This window comes from Salmo trutta, chromosome 3, assembly GCF_901001165.1.
Source record: "Salmo trutta chromosome 3, fSalTru1.1, whole genome shotgun sequence".
Classification (NCBI taxonomy): domain Eukaryota; kingdom Metazoa; phylum Chordata; class Actinopteri; order Salmoniformes; family Salmonidae; genus Salmo; species Salmo trutta.
This window is the reverse complement of record NC_042959.1, coordinates 56,540,696-56,560,642: the sequence shown is the minus strand read 5'-3', so window position 1 is coordinate 56,560,642 and position 19,947 is coordinate 56,540,696. Positions and strand designations below refer to the sequence as shown.

The 19,947-nt window shown below is 40.2% G+C and overlaps 1 protein-coding gene across 4 annotated transcripts; it reads left to right on the top strand.

Moving 5' to 3' along the window:
• The first annotated feature begins 179 nt into the window (after positions 1-179).
• Positions 180-18,971, top strand: LOC115180026 (thioredoxin-interacting protein). 4 transcript variants are annotated; one of them, XM_029741924.1, is made up of 8 exons: positions 187-401; positions 790-861; positions 5,497-5,703; positions 17,050-17,125; positions 17,235-17,382; positions 17,696-18,055; positions 18,171-18,485; positions 18,640-18,971. In XM_029741924.1, exons 3-8 carry the CDS (start codon positions 5,637-5,639, stop codon positions 18,697-18,699), a joined length of 1,026 nt encoding a protein of 341 aa, XP_029597784.1. In that variant the 5' UTR covers positions 187-401; positions 790-861; positions 5,497-5,636; the 3' UTR covers positions 18,700-18,971. The 4 variants fall into 4 exon arrangements, with proteins under 4 accessions (XP_029597774.1, XP_029597784.1, XP_029597791.1 ...); XM_029741914.1 differs by lacking the exon at positions 5,497-5,703 and having other exon boundaries at positions 180-401; XM_029741931.1 differs by lacking the exon at positions 790-861 and having other exon boundaries at positions 384-401.
• The last annotated feature ends 976 nt before the right edge of the window (positions 18,972-19,947 follow it).

Here is a 19,947-nt window from a genome sequence, read left to right as displayed (position 1 = left end):
TTCATTCCAGACGGTGGGGCTCTCGGCCAACTATGACGCTGCTCTCTTACAGCTCACAGCCAGCCACCGGGGGCTAATGTCTGTCTGCTTGTTGATTGACAGGTCTGTGCGGCTGCTTTTTTTTTATTAAGGTGGCGCCGGTGAGATTACCCCGCCCATTCTCGCTCCCTCGTCCCACCAACTCCAGTGGATCTCCTCTCTGTGTAGAAAAAGCTGAGTGCCTGTGTGACCAAACTCTGGACGCCGTTTCCCGATAGCTAAACAACCGTGTGTCTGTAGAATGAAGTTTTTAACAAACACTACGGATTGCAGTACAGAACAAATTAAGTGTTTAACTAAAAACACAGATTGCAGCACCAAAATAAAAAAACGCAGTTACACTGGACAAACATGCGTACAAGGTAAGCATTAACTAATGGACATTTTTAAAGTATCGGCTGATTGACTCGATGGTACACTCCGCCAACACTCATCGCAGTTAACATAAATTAACGCAAGACATTAACGCAAGATTAACATAATTTTATCGGCAAATTATGCAATTTAAATTTGACTTCCGCTTGAAACCCAACCCCTCCAAAACGACACACATAAAGGTTTCAAATTTTTCCAGTTGCTGGCTCGCCTCTAACCGCTAGGCTACCTGCCACCCTGTATGCCCAACAAATCCGTATGGTTTTCTTAGCTAACCAGAGGTGGTAAAGGAACAATACTCTTGTGAATTTCAATAATGTGTTGTCTGTCCATCAAATCGTGCGGTGTTGTCCTGAATCCTCTACCTGATTCCAGGTTACAAAGACTTGTCATTGATTGCCATTTCCGCTGTAGGGCAACTGTCCGATAGCAGTATAGACAGATGTCGTAAGTATGAACCCATCACCTGTATGTGTTTGTTTTTTGTATATCAAAGACTCTGTATCTTATGGTCTGTTGCTGCTCTCTAGTGGCTAGTCCTGGCACTATCACGGAGATCGCGCGTGTGTTTTCAGATCAAATTGCCATAAAATGTGTATGTTTCTTAGGACTGAATCACATTTGTATCTAATGGAAAGACTGAAAACCAGCAGACACTCAAACCTAGAGTAGTTGACTTTGCTAACAGCCTGTTTAGCTGCTTGGGGCAGACTGCACTAACAGCTGAGTGAGGTAGTGTGAGTGTCATGAGGTGTGGCCTTATGCTTGTAGATTACTTGGCAACGGTTTCATGGGGGGTGATAAGTGCCAGAATTAAGCCGTACCACCATGTGGCTGTCGACTACCATTGAACGTCTGACTGACACCAACGCCTTACTAACGTCTACATATTAATGAAATTCATAAGGTGCATATTTTATATTTATATTAATTAAATCTCAGCCATAAATGTTAGAAATGTACAATTTTTCCCGTGCAAGCCGACATTCTGATGTAGCCACCTTGAAGTATAGTGTAGCCTACGGCTTGTGTGTTTCCTATTATCGCTAATGGCCTAGAAAAGATTATGTCCAATCTATAGGTAATCTGTCTTTCCCTCAACACCTCATGGAATGGTATGTTATCTTATCTTGCTGTATATAGATCTAAATGTTGTTAGCCAATCACAGACTGTGTTGTTACCAGTTCCCAGTATCAGTCAACCAATAAGAGTTGTGTCTGTGGCTTTCAGTTGAATAGAGGAGTTCATAGGCTTTCCCAGAGGGTCCGTGCTATTCGGGTTCCTTGGGATGTCCCTACCTCAATCAAGTATAAATGTAAAATAGTTACGTTTAGTGTTAGTGAAGGGTTATAGTTTAGGGTTCAAGGTATGGATGTAACAAGGAATCCAGATAGCTGTGACCATTCATAGAGTGAGAGACGGGCACAATATTTGAGAGTTCGGCGGCGACACAGACGTACATTTGTTTTTACAAGCGGCAGACGTGATTTTCGATAGTTTCCTTAGAGATGATGAAAATAATTTCCAAAATGTCCTTGATCTGATTTGAGGAGTAAGTAGGCAATATTTAAGTTGTGATATTGTTAGGAAATATTTAGTCCTACTGTGTTAAGGTAAATTTGGTTTATTTGAAAATAACTTTTTGTTGATAACGAGTTGTACGAAAGACTATTGAGAGTAAATATTAGTTCATCATAGGAGAGCTGTAGCTCCGCCCACCTGTGATGTGGAGCAGAGCATGCTGGGCGATCTCTAACTAAGGAGAAGGAAGTAACTAGAGAAATTACACAAGCCAAGTGATAAGTTACAGCCATCTTCTGTGATTACTTTTAGTTGGCATTCTTTGTTTTAGCCAAGGCTAGTGTGCGTCTTTCAGAAATGTGTGTTCATATTTCTTACTATTCATGTATTGTGGACGCACTCCACTTAATGCTAATTAGCATTTTTGCCGCGAGCTATCAACTGTAAGCTTGCTAACCCTGTTGTTTCTGTTATCTCATTTCAGACATTTAGCATTTCAATGTATAGTATAATGTCCACCTGTGTCTAGTCTTATATGCGCTGTGGTTGTATGGATGTATACTGTATATATTATGTGGGTATTTTGTTAGCAATGAGCCTTGTGGATGTAGCTATATACATTCAAGTTCATGCAGTTGTGTGAGGATGATGGTGCTGCTCGTTAGTGCTGTGTAGTTGCACTCCTCTGATCATTCATTAATGAAGTCACAGCCATGTTGTTAGGCTGTATTTCCCCGTGCAGCAGATAAGCTATAAATAATATGGCTACAATAGGTTATGTAATTGGAGGTTGTATTAAGTAGAGGTCGACCGATTAATCGGAATCTGCGATTAATTAGGGACGATTTCAAGTTTTCATAACAATCGGCATTTTTGGACACCGATTATGGACGATTACATTGCACTTCATGAGGAGACTGCGTGGCAGGCTGACTACCTGTTATGCGAGTGCAGCAAGGAGCCAAGGTAAGGCGCTAGCTAGCATTAAACTGATCTTATAAAAAACAATCAATCTTCACATAATCACTAGTTAACTACACATGGTTGATGATATTACTAGTTTATCTAGCTTGTCCTGCGTTGCATATAATCGATGCAGTGCCTGTTAATTTATCATTGAATCACAGCCTACTTCGCCAAACGGGTGATTTAACAAGCGCATTCGTGAAAAAAGTACTGTCGTTGCACCAATGTGTACCTAACCATGAACATCAACGCCTTTCTTAAAATCAATACACAAGTGTATATTTTTAAACCTGCATATTTACTTAATATTTGGCCTGCTAACATGAATTTCTTTTAACTAGGATAAATTGTGTCACTTCTCTTGCGTTCTGTGCAACAGAGTCAGGGTATATGCAGCAGTTTGGGCCGCCTGGCTCGTTGCGAACTGTGTGAAGACCATTTCTTCCTAACAAAGACAGCCAACTTCGCCAAACGGGGTATGATTTAACAAAAGCGCATTTGCGAAAAAAGCACAATCGTTGCATGAATGTACCTAACCATAAACATCAATGCCTTTCTTAAAATCTATACACAGAAGTATATATTTTTTAAACCTGCATATTTAGTTCAAAGAAATTCATGTTAGCAGGCAATATTAACTAGGCAAATTGTATCACTTCTCTTGCGTTCATTGCACGCAGAGTCAGGGTATATGCAACAGTTTGGGCCGCCTGGCTCGTTGCGAACTAATTTGACAGAATTTTACATAATTATAACATTGAAGGTTGTGCAATGTAACAGCAATATTTAGACTTATGGATGCCACCCGTTAGATAAAATACGTATTGACCATATTGATGACCTAAGGCTCGTATTTCTGTGTGTTATTATATTATAATTAAGTCTATGATTTGATAGTGCAGTCTGACTGAGCGGTGGTAGGCAGCAGCCGGCTCGTAAGCATTCATTCAAACAGCACTTTCCTGCGTTTGCCAGCAGCTCTTCGCAATGCTTCAAGCATTGCGAAGAGCTGATACGTTTCGAAAACAAAACGTATCAACTCCCGAGATTAGGCTGGCAATACTAAAGTACGTATTAGAACATCCAATAGTCAAAGGTATATGAAATACAAATTGGATAGAGAGAAATAGTCCTATAATAACTACAACCTAGAACTTCTTACCTGGGAATATTGAAGACTCATGTTAAAAGGAACCACCAGCTTTCATATGTTCTCATGGTCTGAGCAAGGAACTTAAATGTTAGCTTTTTTACATGGCACATATTGCACTTTTACTTTCTTCTCCAACACTTTGTTTTTGCGTTATTTAAACCAAATGGAACATGTTTCATTATTTATTTGAGACTAAATTGATTTTATTGATGTATTATATTAAGTTAAAATAAGTGTTCATTGTTCATTCAGTATTGTTGTAATTGTCATTTGTGTGTGTGTGTGTGCAAATAAAATCGGCCGATTTAATCGGTATCGGCTTTTTTTGGTCCTCCAATAATCGGTATCGGTATTGAAAAATCAAAATTCGTCGACCTTTAGTATTAAGTTTATACATGCCATTTACTATTGTATTTAATTTCCCCCTTTTCAGAACCATACACTCTCTTGGTTAACACAATTGTCAAGCCATGCACTGTGCTGTTCCTGCCTGCTCTTTGAATCAGCATCATTAAACTACCTCAACTGGAATTGTGTGTATTGTTGTGAATTGTTAAATACTACTGCACTGTTGAAGCTAGGAACACAAGCATTTCGCTACACCCGCAATAACATCTGCTAAATATGTGTATGTGACCAATAAAATTGGATTTGATTTGAATCCTACCTGGCTGTCAGCTGTGCCATTACAAGCACCTGGGAGAGAACACATACAGGCCCAACAGGTCCACAACTACACAAGTTGATAACGTATTGTCGAAAGCGCGTAGGCAATATTATTTACTGTGTCGATAGGGGAGTAGGCTAGTGTACAATAATAACGTAATTGGATGTGCTAGTATTTATTTCATGGATGAATTAAATTGTAAATGAAAATATACATGTGGTGCTATAGGATATATACATATTTTACATTGTAATACACTGCCCCTACATGCCATTGTGTGCTGGAGCTATGGGTTTATTTTTCCACTGTCACTAGGCCTACACATTCACACTCAAACTACTTTTCACTGAAGAGAAACGAGGTACAACATACAACACTGATCGAAGACCTAAAATCATGCCTGACAAGACCAATGCAATCATAACAGTATCATAATATAGTGTGGAAACAGGAGTAGCCTATTCTACAAGAATGTAACTGTATTATCTAATTTACAAATGAAATTGTAAATGTGGATGGGTACACTACTTCATTCATTGATTATGGTATTGTACAAATTAGATACAGGAGTAGCCTGAAGTCTACAATAATAATGTCATTGAATGGGCAATAGTGTCATTTAATTGATGAATTAAATTGTAAATGGGGATGTTAAGGCTACTTCATTCAGTGAATACTGAATGTCTTGCTATCTCTGGGAGTATGTTAATGAAGGCTTCAGCTGTTGAATTATGGTAATGTCAAACAAATTTCTAAATCTTATCTTTCTTTTAGTCAAGAAGTGATGAGCGAGAGCAACCAATCAGCATCTCTGCAGCTGTTCTACCCACCACCCACACTGCTCTCCCTCCACAAGCAACCACATCCTCTTCTCCTGTTCAACTCATTTGCCACCACACTGAAAAGGACTGTACATGCATACCTCTTTGCCCATCTCAATGCAACATGATCCATCCAAGGCCTCAGCTGGACACCTAAAATGTGAGAAATGTAAACAAGATGCTACAGTTGTGTGTGTGTGTGTGTGTGTGTGTGTGTGTGTGTGTGGATGGAGTTCCAAGAAAATACATGAGAAGATGGCAGAAATAGTGAATTGGATACTACAGTCACCCCTGGTGGAGGTTCTTGGAACACTGCTACTTAAGTCTGAGCAGAGGTTGATGAAAACCTTTGAAGGTGGTGGTGCTATGTTGAGCGTTATCTTGAATACCAGGCAGATGTTTGAGTATAGAATTAAATGGTGTAAACTTAACAGGATAAACTTGTTGAGTATACTCTTTGAGAAAGGGGTTCCAACAGGGTTCTTTGGCTGTCACCAAAGGAGAACCCTTTTTGGTTCCATGTAGAACCCTCTGTGGAATGGAGCCCAAAAGGGTTCTACCTAGGCACAGAAGGTGTTCTACCTGGAACCAAAAAGGGTTTTCCTATGGGGACAGCAGAATAATCCTTTAGGTTGTAGGTAGTGTAGGCCTATATTGCAGTGGTGGTTCTGTGGTTTTCTGTTAAAAAAAACGAAAAAAAAAATTTTTTTTTAAATAGTTCACTGGTGGTGGGGTGTTTTGAGTTTCAGGGACAGTGCAAATTAATCAATGTTTGAGTAAAAGTGCCGGTTTTTGCCAGTCGGCTAATTTTCAACCACAGTCCCTGGGCAGGTTATTAAAAACAGTTACAATAACAATACAGACAATGACTGAGCAGTGAGCACATGCAGAGCAACATAAGACAAGCAACACGTAGCATGCAGACAGAGCAATAGCACAAAAAGCAACAAAACAAAATACTTAAAATCAACCGTGTTTCCACACCTCACAAGCTACAGACAACATGGAAAGCAACAATTCACAGCTAGGGATTATGTTCACAAGTCTGATTGGCCTTTATCCATGTCTTCATGTTTTTTGTGAAGGTGTGATAGGTGGTGCAGTTGTATGTGTCAGATGGCTGTGTGTTCCAGATATGGGAAGCTCTCACAGAGAAAGCGGATTGAGTAAAAGTGTTTTTCCTTAAGGGAACTATACAGTCACCTCTCATGGCAGACCTTGTGGATCTGCTGCCATGGGTTTGGGTTTTCTGTTTACTAGAAGTACTGAGTGGAGGGAGCCAGGCCATTTAGGATCTTGAATACAAGACGTGTTGGTGTATTGCACAAGATTTTTCCAATTTAGGAGCTCAATGCTTTCTGAGGATGTAACAGTGATGATGGCTATTGGGCTTCCTATCAAGCACTTTGAGAGCCTGCTTGTAGACAGACTGAATGGGTTTTAATGTTGTACAGGAAGCTTGGGCCCAACTAGTCAAGCAGTATGTTAAGTGGGGGAGAATCATAGATTTGAAGTACAGTTTTGCTACCTCTGTAGTCAAACATTTTCATATAAATCGAAAATTAGCTAGGTTGAATTTGATTATTTGAGTTACCTTTTTCACCTGCTTTTTAAGAGGTTGGAATCCAGTATGATGCCAAGGTACTTAAAATCGGATACCACCTGGAGCTTCTACCCTGACACATAGACATCTGGCTCAGTAGCATCAGTTTCCCTCTGTGAAGAACATGCAGACTGATTTTTTTTCACATTGAGATGCAAACATGAGTCACTGAGCCACTATGCAACCTTGACCATTACAGTAGTGAGTTCTTGTGTAGCTTGTTTGCTCTTTGCATGCAAATATATCACTGTATCATCTGCATGCATTTGAACTTCAAATGCATCTGATACACTGGGTTCTGCCTTCAAGGTATGATTTAAAGGCATGAAGGTATGATCTCAAGGCATCGGGGGAAAAGTTGAACATAGACAATTTTGTGATAAGAACCTCATGGTTAACAGTATCAAAAGTAGAGGTCGACCGATTAATCGGCACAGCCGATTAATTAGGGCCGATTTCAAGTTTTCAAAACAATCGGTAATCTGCATTTTTGGATGCCAATTATGGCCGATTACATTGCATTCCACGAGGAAACTGCGTGGCAGGCTGACTACCTGTTATGCGAGTGCAGCAAGGAGCCAAGGTAAGTTGCTAGCTAGCATTAAACTTATCTTATAAAAAGCAATCAATCTTCACATAACCACTAGTTAACTACACATGGTTGATGATATTACTAGGTTAACTAGCTTGTCCTGCGTTGCATATAATCAATGCGGTGTTTTTTAATTTATCATCGAATCACAGCCTACTTCGCCAAAAGGGGATGATTTTTTTTAAAAAAAGCTAATTCGCGAAAAAAACACAATCGTTGCACGAATGTACCTAACCATAAACATCAATGCCTTTCTTAAAATCAATACACAGAAGTATATATTTTTTAAACCTGCATATTTAGTTAAAAGAAATTAATGTTAGCAGGCAATATTAACTATGGAAATTGTGCCACTTCTCTTGCGCTCATTGCACACAGTCAGGGTATATGCAACAGCTTGGGCCGCCTGGCTCATTGCAAACTAATTTGCCACAATTACAATACTAAAGTGCCTATTACAGCATCCAATAGTCAAAGGTATATGAAATACAAATGGTATAGAGAGAAATAGTCGATGCGTCATAATTCCTATAATAACTACAACCTAAAACTTTTTAACTGGGAATATTGAATCACCAGCTTTCATATGATCTGAGCAAGGAACATAAACGTTAGATTTTTGACATTGCACATATTGCACTTTTACTTTCTTCTCCAACACTGTGTTTTTGCATTATTTAAACCAAATTGAGACTAAATTGATTTTATTTATGTATTATATTAAGTTAAAATAAGTGTTCATTCAGTATTGTAATTGTCATTATTACAAATATATATACAGTTGAAGTCGGAAGTTTCCATACACTTAGGTTTGAGTTATTGAAACTCGTTTTTCAACCACTCCACAAATTTCTTGTAAAAAAACTATAGTTTTGTGCATGACACAAGTCATTTTTCAAACAATTGTTTACAGACAGATTATTTCTGGCAAAATGGCTTAAGGACAACAAAGTCATGGTATTGGAGTGGCCATGAAAATTTGGGCAGAACTGAAAAAGCGTGTGTGAGCAAGGAGGCATACAAACCTGACTCAGTTACACCAGCTCTGTCAGGCGGAATGGGCCAAAATTCCCCCAACTTATTGTGGGAAGCTTGTGGAAAGCTACCTGAAACGTTTGACCGAAGTTCAACAATTTAAATACAATGCTACCAAATACTAATGGAGTGTAGGTAAACTTCTGACACACTGGGAATGTGATGAAAGAAATAAAAGCTGAAATAAATCATTCTCTCTTCTATTATTCTGACATTTCACATTCTTAAAATAAAGTGGTGATCCTAACTGACCTAAAACAGGGAATTTTTACTAGGATTAAATGTCAGGAATTGTGAAAAACGTTTAAATGTATTTGGCTAAGGTGTATGTAAACTTCTGACTTCAACTGTGTGTGTGTGTGTATATTAATCGGTATCGGCTTTTTTTGGTTCTTCAATAATCGGTCGACCTCTAATCAAAAGCTTTGCTTAGGTCTTGAAATACTACCCCAACAACGCCCCCTCTGTCCATCTTGGCCCTCACATCTTCCAGAAGAAAGCAGTTGGCTGTTTCTGTGGAGTATTTTGCTCTGAAGCCAAACTGCATGGAGTGTAATGTGAAGGGGCTGTTGTTGAGGTGGGCTATCAGTTGCTCTGCTACATACTTTTCAGCAACCTTCACCACAGGTAGTATACTAATGGGCCAGTAGTTATATATATGGGCCAGTAGTTATATATATATATATATATATATATATGTATGTATGTATGTATGTATGTATGTATGTATGTATGTATGTATGTATGTATGTATGTGTGTGTGTGTGTGTGTGTGTGTGTGTGTGTGTGTGTGTGTGTGTGTGTATATGTATATATATATGTATACAAATGTGTGTGTATATATATATGTATGTGTGTGTGTGTGTATGTATATGTGTGTGTGTGTGTGTATATATATATATATATATATATATATATATATATATATATATATATATATATATTCATATTCATATTCATATTCAACCACAAGGGTGTACTAATGAGCTATTAATGAAAAATAAATCATAATAGAGGACTACTGAAATATTATTTCAGTGTAGATAAAGGAAGGACAGTTTTAAATGAAAACATGTCAGACAGACAAGCCAGTGTACGAATCAAATGTATATGCATATGAATGTAGTGGAAATTAGCCGACTTTGTGATCTGTAAGGTAACAATGTGTGGGTGGGCATAGAAATTATATATTTTTTAACCTAATGCCTGTTTATTCATAAAAAGTGGAAGATGGTAAATAACATTAACCGCAATGGTTAGCCTATGCAAATTAATAGGAAAACATTAAAAGCTTATTAATAGAACTACATTTAGCATAATTGGGAACAAATATAACGTGGGGGAAAAGTCAGGATCCTAGTCAGGCTATTGTTTGTCAAATCCAGGTTAAATATAGGTCTTCATGTGTATCAAATCTGTAGGCGGTTGTGGGCTAAATCAATGACAAACAGCTGAAATGTTCAGGCTTTATGATCTGTGATCAAAACAGGCTGGGGTGTTTTCGGTTCCGTTTAGGCTAAGGTTATGCGAAAGAATGCAACTGCACTGAAATGAATAGCCTGATTCAATGCGATTCTCCTGAATAGAAAAGTGTTTATCTGTTTGGTCTAGGGATAGACTCATACCAATTCTATCTTTTAGGTCTTTTGTGGTAGGCATAGCTTACGGCTAATATTCTGAATTGTGAAGCTTTTAATAAAGCAACCACATTTTCCTGTGATGTTGAGGCTGAGCAAGACCTTTGATAGGCTAGTAGACTGCAGAAATAATCGTGGAGTTAATCATTGTTATAGCATAGATCGCTTTATATAATCTGGACTGTTGTTTTTCTAAGGCTAAGCAAACAAGGGGTAGCATATGCTTTTTGCCCATCTCTATAACAAGGGTTAGGCCTATATCCTCAATTCAAGCCCTGCTTTTAACCATAAAACATCTCCACAGAAATGTATAGCCTAAGGATTGCATGGTGACAGTGATTGTGTCTGTTAAATTGGTAAACTGGGAACTCTGGGGAGGAAAACGAGGTTGAATCATGACATCAGTGATTTTTATAGGTCAGAGAAAGAGTTTCTGAATTGGAATTCCGAGTTGGATGACTGTTCAAAAAAAAAATCCCAGTTTGAGCTCGTTTTTTCCAGAGTTCCCAGTTGTCTTGAATGCACTGATGTCGAAAGTCAGAGATTGACAAGTTCTGAGTTGTTTTGAATGCATCACTAGAGACCTAGGCTACCTCCAACAAAGAAGCCCTTCTGTCCATATTGATTTGAGAAATAGGCATATCTACACAGTAATGGTGTCTGGCTGCAAATCAACTAGCCTAATAATTTTTGTATTGAGGTGATATGCCTATTTTAGCTAAATCGACAAATGAAATTGATTAGTTACTCTGGCAATGAAAACTATTTTTTATCAAATCATGTACATGTAGACGTTTGTAAGGCGTTCATGGTGAGATCTTTTAATAATAAACTAAACAAACTAACACGTGTCACATGTACATGATGTGAAAGCATGATGTACACGTAGATGTCATGTAGATGTTTTTAAGGCATTCATGGTGAGTTTATAGTAAACTTACAAGCAAACTGACATGTCACGTGTCAGTGCCACATTACGCGACGTGAACATGACGTGTATGTGTCATGTGACATGAACGTGATGGCAGTTTGACGCCGTAGAAAAAAACTTGTCTCCATTGACAATGCATGTTAATTCATGGCAGTATTTTCTGGCGCTATGAAGACATTAGGTGACTTGGTGAGAGGTATCAGTAGCTTCAAGATGCTTAATTCTGGCCTGAATCACCCCCCATAAGTCTAATTCCTGCCCAACTAAATGCGCAGGCATTGCATCAACCCGTCTGCATCAACCATTGGCTAGTCACGTCATCGACTGTGCAGGGCAGCGCCTAAAAGAGAAGAAGGGTTAGAACACTGGTCTTAATCAGGGTTTGGAAGTTCAATTATCACTGGGGCCTTCCTTGATGGGGTTACACGTTTTGGCCCAGCTGATGTGTGTGACCCAGGCAACACCCTTCATGGTCAGAGTCTCTGATGTCACCAATCAAATTTGTTTGAATATTTATTGCTTTTCACCGGTATTACACCAACGAACATGTATGTGTACAAAATGTCTATGCAGTGGACATGAGTCAGGCTCATGGTCTCGTTATGAGGTAGCCCTGCCTGCGACTTCAAAATCAGTGTCACCCTCAGCCCAAAGGGAATCTCCTCTTGGTCTAATGGTCAAGATGTTGGTTTCTCCCATGGGAGACCAGGGTTTAGATCCGGCCCGCTACAATGGCACCCAACGTGGGACAGTCTCTCGTGGGGGAGGAGGTACAAGGGGGGTGAATGTAGTGGACATGAATCGGTGTTATAGGCTCATGATGAGGATGCCTTGCCCTAGGAGGTCTATTTTTAGGACTGATAGCCGAAGTAATAGTATTTGAATCTAAATTTATTCTGAACAATATTAGATTTAAAAAATAACTGCTGTAGATGCACAGACAGTTGTGGTAATTGTGTGGCTGCTTTAACTGACAAGTCAAGCTCTGAACTTTCATTCTGAACACCAAACCATAATTAATCTAACCATTAGATGGGGCCATACTGTAACAAGCCCATTTCCTCTACCTCAGCAGTCACTCATCAAAGTTACTTGGTCTGACTAATGCTATGCAGCAGACACAAGTGGTGTCAGAACATTATACATCCATAGAAACCACCACTCTCCAGTAGTCTACTCTCAAAATCCATAGAAAGGACTGGACCATAGTCAGCCACTGGCAAGTTTTGATTGAATTGGCAAAAATTTGCACAGGTGCCATCCCACTAGGCACAAACTGGTTAAATCAATGTTGTTTCCACTTCTTTTCAACCCCCAGAAATGTATGTGATGACATTGATTCATGTGAAACTGATTGCATTTGCTTGGGGTCTGCTCAGGAAGGAGACACATTCTGTCTCCTAGAGATGAATGTACTTTGGTGCGAAAAGTGCAAAATTAATCCAGAACAACAGCAAAGGACCTTGTGAAGATGCTGGAGGAAACGGGTACAAAATTATCTATATCCACAGTAAAACGAGTCCTATATTGACATATCCTGAAAGGCTGCTCAGCAAGGAAGAAGCCACTGCTCCAAAACCGCCATAAAAAAAGCCAGACTACGGTTTGCAACTCCACATGGGGACAAAGATTGTACTTTTTGGAGAAATGTCCTCTGGTCTGATGAAACAAAAATATAACTGTTTGGCCATAATGACCATCATTATGTTTGGAGGAAAAAGGGGAAGGCTTGCAAGCCGAAGAACACCATCCCAACCGTGAAGCACGGGCGTGGCAGCATCATGTTGTGGGGGTGCTTTGCTGCAGGAGGGACTGGTTCACTTCAAAAAATAGATGGCATCATGAGAAAGGAAAATTATGTGGATATATCTCAAGACATCAGTCAGGAAGTTAAAGGTTGGTCGCAAATGGGTCTTCCAAATGGACAATGACCCCAAGCATACTTCCAAAGTTGTGGCAAAATGGCTTAAAGACAGCAAAGTCAAGGTATTGGAGTGGCCATCACAAAGCCCTGACCTCAATCCTATAGAAAATTTGTAGGCAGAACTGAAAAAGCGTGTGCGAGCAAGGAGGCCTTACAAACCTAACTCAGTTACACCAGCTCTGTCAGGTGAAATGGGCCAAAATTCACCCAACTTATTGTGGGAAGCTTGTGGAAGGCTACCCGAAACGTTTGACCCAAGTTAAACAATTTAAAGGCAATGCTACCAAATACTAATTGAGTGTGTGTAAACTTCTGACCCAGTGGGAATGTGATGAAAGCAATAAAAGCTGAAATAAATCAAATTAATCTACTATTAATTATTCTGACATTTCACATTATTAAAATAAAGTGGTGATCCTATCTGACCTAAGACAGGGAATTTTTACTAGGATTAAACATCAGGAAAAACTGAGTTTAAATGTACTTGGCTGAGGTGCATGTAAACTTCCAACTTCAACTGTATTGTTATTTTACTGCTGCTGTTTAATTATTTTTTACTTTTATTTTCTATATTTTTTACTTATCTATTTTTTTTTACTTAACATGGTTCTCTTCTTAAATTCTTAAAGCATTGTTGGTTAAGAGCTTGTAAGTAAGCATTTCACTGTCTACATCTGTTGTATTCGGCACATTTGACAAATAACATTTGATTTTATTTTTCATTTGACCGTGGTATTTTGGACCTAGTAATTGCAGAATAACTACAGTTATACTGCAAAATTACTGCAGTTAAAAAAACGTATTTTGAAGCATACATATAGGTATACTGCAATCCGACTGCAATCTTTTTTCGTAAAGGGATTCAGGGGAAAATGTCGGTAGTCGGAGGCTTACCAACGTTTTAGGCAAGGCAGACCGTCATTCAGTGCGATGTGTTTTCTCCTTAACAAATCTAGGTAGGTGTCTGACTGCCGACATTTTCAGCCCGTTTCTAAATATACAATGGGTTTGCGCTTGGTTTGCAAAATACAGCCTGCACTCTGTTCAAAAGGTGCCAAGTAGACAACTCTCTGCCAAGTACACTCTGCCGGCAAATGCTACAGGTGTGACCGTGCCTTTTGAAGGTTGTTACTTGTTACCTCAGCGCTGTGAAATGATTATGCCTATGTTTAACCTTTGATTTGTGTAGTGAAAATAGTCTGTCACTGTTCCAGATAGCAACCAGGCTTTATGACCATGCCTTGCAAATGGAACCACAGGAGCTTTAAGAATGCGTTAAAATATTTAAATCAGCAACAACCCCCTCATTATCCAGACTGGTCTTATAGACTAGACGTTACATAGTAAATGTAAATCCGGGACACTCAAATTAGTATGACATACGTATGGTTACATAAGATAGAAAGTTACTTAAAGCAAAAACAAAAGGAGGGTGGTTGGTCGGGGTGACATATAACAACAAGTCTAGCAACCTAAAGGTTATTTGTTCGAATCTCATCACGGACAATTTGAGCTAATTTGCAACTACTGTCTACTTTTTAGCTACTTTGCAACTACTTAGCATGTTAGATAACCCATAACTATTTTAGCTAACCCTTCCCCTAACCCAAACCGTTTTAGCTAACCCAAACACTAGCCTTAACCTTTTTAACCTTAACTCCTAACCCCTAGACTCTAGAGCTAGCAAACGTTTGCGTTAGCCACCTAACTAATGTTTGCCAGAACAATTTGGAATTCCTAAATTGTTTTGCAAATTCGTAACATATTGTACATTTTGCAAATATGTAACATATTGTACAAAATGCAATTTGTAGCATATCATACGAATTGTAATTCGTAACATATCATAAGAAATGGATGATTGACATCCAGAATTTAATACATACCATACGAAACATAACATATCATAATAAATGGAGTGTCTCAGATACATTTACAGAATAAAACTGTAATGACCTGGCAAGATCATAAACAAACAAATGTCCAGACGAATTCCAGGTTTATTAACCCAACTCAACACAGGCTACTGTTTGGCCGTAGCCCGCGCCAAATAAATCAAGGATCACAGTATAAAACAACCGTGACCCTCTTTTGTTAAGACAAAACGTAAGAGAACAATGGCTATGCATGGTCTTAAATTTACGGTGCTCCACCCCCCGGCCGCTTCACCAACCACAAGGATGCCCGGCACCGGAACATTCCAGGCATTCCTGTGGTTGGCAGATAGCAGGTTGACTGGCATGTCGGACCCAGCGAACACTAGGTACTGGTAAATATAACACAACAAACGAACAGCATAACTCATAACACACAGCTGTCTGTGCGGGTCGCTACAATACGAAATGCTCTGAGACCATGTTGCAACATCCTGTCACATCCCACCAGATCTTCCTGTCAGATTTGGGATTTGAACCTGACTCTCAACCCTATAGCCTACCTACACTTTTTTGAGTGTTGACAGTCAGCAAGCATAGCCTACCATCAGAGACAGATTTGGCTACCTATCCAAATGTAAGGTGTTTGTTGGAAGTAACAAACTTGTTCATGCTTGCGTTCAATCAACATTTTATTATTAGAGATTGACAGAACATATTCTGTTAACAGGTGTATGTTGGGTATAATGATTGGTTGACTCATTTTGGGGATCTAGATGGATCTAACCCCTGAACCACGCCTACACATGCGATAGATATACTCCTCTTCGTTACTTCACCATGAGGTGTCCACGCGGTCTTTCTGTGTGCTGATTGGCAAGGAGGTGCACAAGCAAGATATGTTTTACCAATGAGAGGGCTGTACATGCAGCAGTTCAGACGGTGCATTCACCGACAGCATGCACAGTCCCGTAACGGGATAGTGAGTATGCGGCTGGCGAGACTGGGTTGGGATGTATACTCGCCATCCATATAAAACCAATGCGGAGACTTGCTGTTTACAGTCAGCTCCGAATTGTACGTTTGATGACAATAAGTAGCTAACATTGTGACAGTATAGTGATTGGATTGCAATCAAACTGTTGGACATTTGTTCATCAGTGGAATTCAATAGGCTTAACTAGCTAATAATAGCGGTCGGCTATTTTCCACTTAAATTTTCTTAACCACTGGGACACTGAACAAATATTAAAATGGTCATCATTACAAAGAAATTGAAGACCTTTGAGGTCGTTTTCCATGATCCTACTAAGGCTTTCTACTCCAGTGGTGACAAGGTAGCCGGGAATATTGTGGTTGAGGTGTCCGAGGTGACCAAGGTGTCCGCTATGAGAGTGTTTGGAATTGGATGCGCAAAAGTGGAGTACGCGAAAGGAAAGCACAGATACCGTGAAGACATTGAATATCTGAAATACGAAGATACCGTTTATCTGGAGCACCAGCCTAGAGGTAACATTACAAACTAAAATATACAAAAAGTAAATGGCTTTGTCTCGAATGTGAATATAGCCATTCAATGCAGTCGGCAGGCTACACCCGGTGTCATCCAGTTTTTATGCACTGTCACTAGTTGGCTACTGCAGTCTGCGAGTACAGTGCACTGCGCAAAGATGGAGCATGAGAAATTATGCTTTATAGACTAGCTATATGTTTTATTTCCATACGTATATGTTTATGGATGATCAAATGCGCCAGTGGTGGTTGTTATTGGCCCATAAGCACTAGAAGATCAAGTGTGTCCTGTGGTCTACAGTGGATTGCACAAATAGACCAAAATATATTAACCTAAGAGAGATTGGCCAAATTCATGGTTTAATGAATGGACCATAATGTATTTCTCTCGTCCTCAGATTCCATTGGCTCGGTCACTCTCAGACCAGGGAACAGATATGAGTACATGTTTGGCTTTGAGCTGCCACATCCTGGGTATGCATCAAGGACTGTAAAAACCTTGTTGTTTGTTACCTGTAAAGGCATAGCATTATGTGGTAATGACAGTATCCCACAATTAAAATTCCTCCTGCTTTTGTCACAGGCAACTGGTGTCGTCCTACAAGGGGAAGTTTGGCTGTGTCCAGTATTATGTCAGGGCCGTGATGGAGAGGCCTTCCCAGCCTGCCTTGCAGTGCGAGAAACCCTTTGAGGTGGAGGAGCCCTTGGACATCAACACCCCTGACCTCCTGGTACATAACAGCTCATTCACATCATCATAATTATCACCACAAGGAATAATGCCACTTGATAGTTATTACATTATACACATTGCTACTTGACAGTGATTGTATTATACACCTGGTTCTCCTGAATGAGCCATGTAATGATGATGCATGGCTTAATAATGTTCATGACAATTGTATAACTTTGCCATAACTAGCTTTACATGAGAGATTATAAGGTGTGGGTGGATGGTGTTAGGCTTGATGGTTGACTTGCAATCAACATACTTGGTGATTTATGTTTAACTCATGTTAATGTTTCTCATTGTTTCTCATCCAGGCTCCAGCTGCAGGTACGAAGGAGAAGAAGCTCACCTGCATGTTCATCCCAGATGGACATGTGTCCATCAGTGCCAAGATCGACCGCAAGGGCTTCTGCGAGGGCGAGGACATCTGCATCAATGCAAAGTTTGAAAACACCTGCTCGCGTATCGTGGTGCCCAAGGCAGCCATCATGGTCAAGCACACCTACCAGGCCAATGGCCGGACCAAGGTCCTGGGGCAGAAGCTTTCAGTCGTGAGGGGCAACCATATCATCTCGGGCATGTGTGACATGTGGCAGAGCAAGACCATCCGAGTGCCTAGGCTCAAGCCCTCACTCCTGGGGTGCGACATCATTCACGTGGACTATGCCCTCAGGGTGAGTCATTAACTTGAGACAACTTGTTGCTTGATATAAGCTAATACCATAAACCTCACATTGAAAATAATTGAAAGGACTTGTGACCTATGAATGACATCTATCTATCCATCAGATCTATGTCCACATTCCCGGCAGTGACAAGGTGGTCCTAGAGTTGCCACTGGTCATCGGGACCATCCCCTTCAATGGCTTTGGCAGCCGCACCAACAGCATGAGCAGCCAGGCGGAGTCCCTGAACACCCCCTCCAGTAGCTTTGGGTCGCTGCGCCTCCCGTCACAACCCCCCAGCTACAGCAACATCTCCCGCGACTGCCGTATTGACTCCCCCCTCACACCGCTGCTGGTCGACTACGACGCAGATGAGGATGAAGGACTGTTCATGCGCGCCCCTGAGCTTTGGTACCCTCCTCCCCCTGCCTACTCCGAGGTAAGGAGATGGAGAATAGGAGATGGACATTTAACAGATATAGTCAGTTACTAGTGAAAAGTGAAGCAGATGGCACTGAGTTTGCACCGTTGCAAATGTGGTCTAATTGTTTTCTTTCCAACTGTTTCTCTCTTTCTTTCGAACTTTCTCTCAGGTCGACGAGGATCTCAAACAGCAAGGGCCATGTTCTTCGGGTCAGCTGAACCACGAGTAAGAGTTGCAATTAATCCCTGTTGTAGTCTAAGCACTGGTGGTTAGCCTTAGTGAGATCGGGGAACGGACTGGTGACTGGTTAAAGAGCAATACAGCTGTGAAGCAGAAAGAGTGGGGACCCTAGCCCTGAAGACTCTTTCAAGGAACAGAACTGAGATGTGTACTTGAGAGTCAAGTTGAAGTGAAATTATTCAGGTTGAATGAGTATTGATTGTAGATGTGGGTGTCCACATTCACTATCACCATTGCGGTCTTCAGAAACTGATCGTTCTACAGTTGGAAGTCGGAAGTTTACATACACTTAGGTTGGAGTCATTAAGAGTTGTTTTTTAACCACTCCACAAATTTCTTTTTAACAAACTATAGTTTTGGCAAGTCGGTTAAGACATCTACTTTGTGCATGACACAAGTCATTTTTCCAACAATTGTTTACAGACAGATTATTTCACTTATCATTCACTGTATCACAATTCCAGTGGGTCAGAAGTTTACATACACTAAGTTGACTGTGCCTTTAAACAGCTTGGAAAATTCCTGAAAATTATGTCATGGCTTTAGAAGCTTCTGATATGCTAATTGACATAATTTGAGTCAATAGAAGGTGTACCTGTGGATGTATTTCAAGGCCTACCTTCAAACTCCGTGCCTCTTTGCTTGGCATCATGGGAAAATCAAAATAAATCATCCAAGACCTCAGAAAATAAATTGTAGACCTCCACAAGTCTGGTTTATCCTTGGGAGCAATTTCCAAATGCCTGAAAGTACCACGTTCATCTGTACAAACAATAGTACGCAAGTATAAACACCATGGGACCACGCAGCCATCATACCGCTCAGGAAGGAGACGCGTTCTGTCTCCTAGAGATGAACGTACTTTGGTGCGAAAAGTGCAAATCAATTCCAGAACAACAGCAAAGGACCTTGTGAAGATGCTGGAGGAAACGGGTACAAAAGTATCTATATCCACAGTAAAACGAGTCTTATATCGACATAACCTGAAAGGCCGCTTAGCAAGGAAGAAGCCACTGCTTCAAAACCGCCATAAAAAGCCAGACTACGATTTGCAACTGCACATGGGGACAAATATCATACTTTTTGGAGGAATATCCTCTGGTCTGACAAAAATAGAACTGTTTGGCCATAATGACCATCGTGATGTTTGGAGGAAAAAGGGGAGGCTTGCAAGCCGAAGAACAACATCCCAACCGTGAAGCACAGGGGTGGCAGCATCATGTTGTGGAGGTGCTTT

Coding starts and splice junctions, on each gene's coding strand:
- LOC115180026 (XM_029741903.1), top strand. CDS start 16,393: ATGGTCATCATTACAAAGAAATTGAAGACCTTTGAGGTCGTTTTCCAT. Junction 17,383..17,695: donor TCAACACCCCTGACCTCCTG/GTACATAACAGC, acceptor TTTCTCATCCAG/GCTCCAGCTGCAGGTACGAA. Junction 18,056..18,170: donor ACGTGGACTATGCCCTCAGG/GTGAGTCATTAA, acceptor TCTATCCATCAG/ATCTATGTCCACATTCCCGG.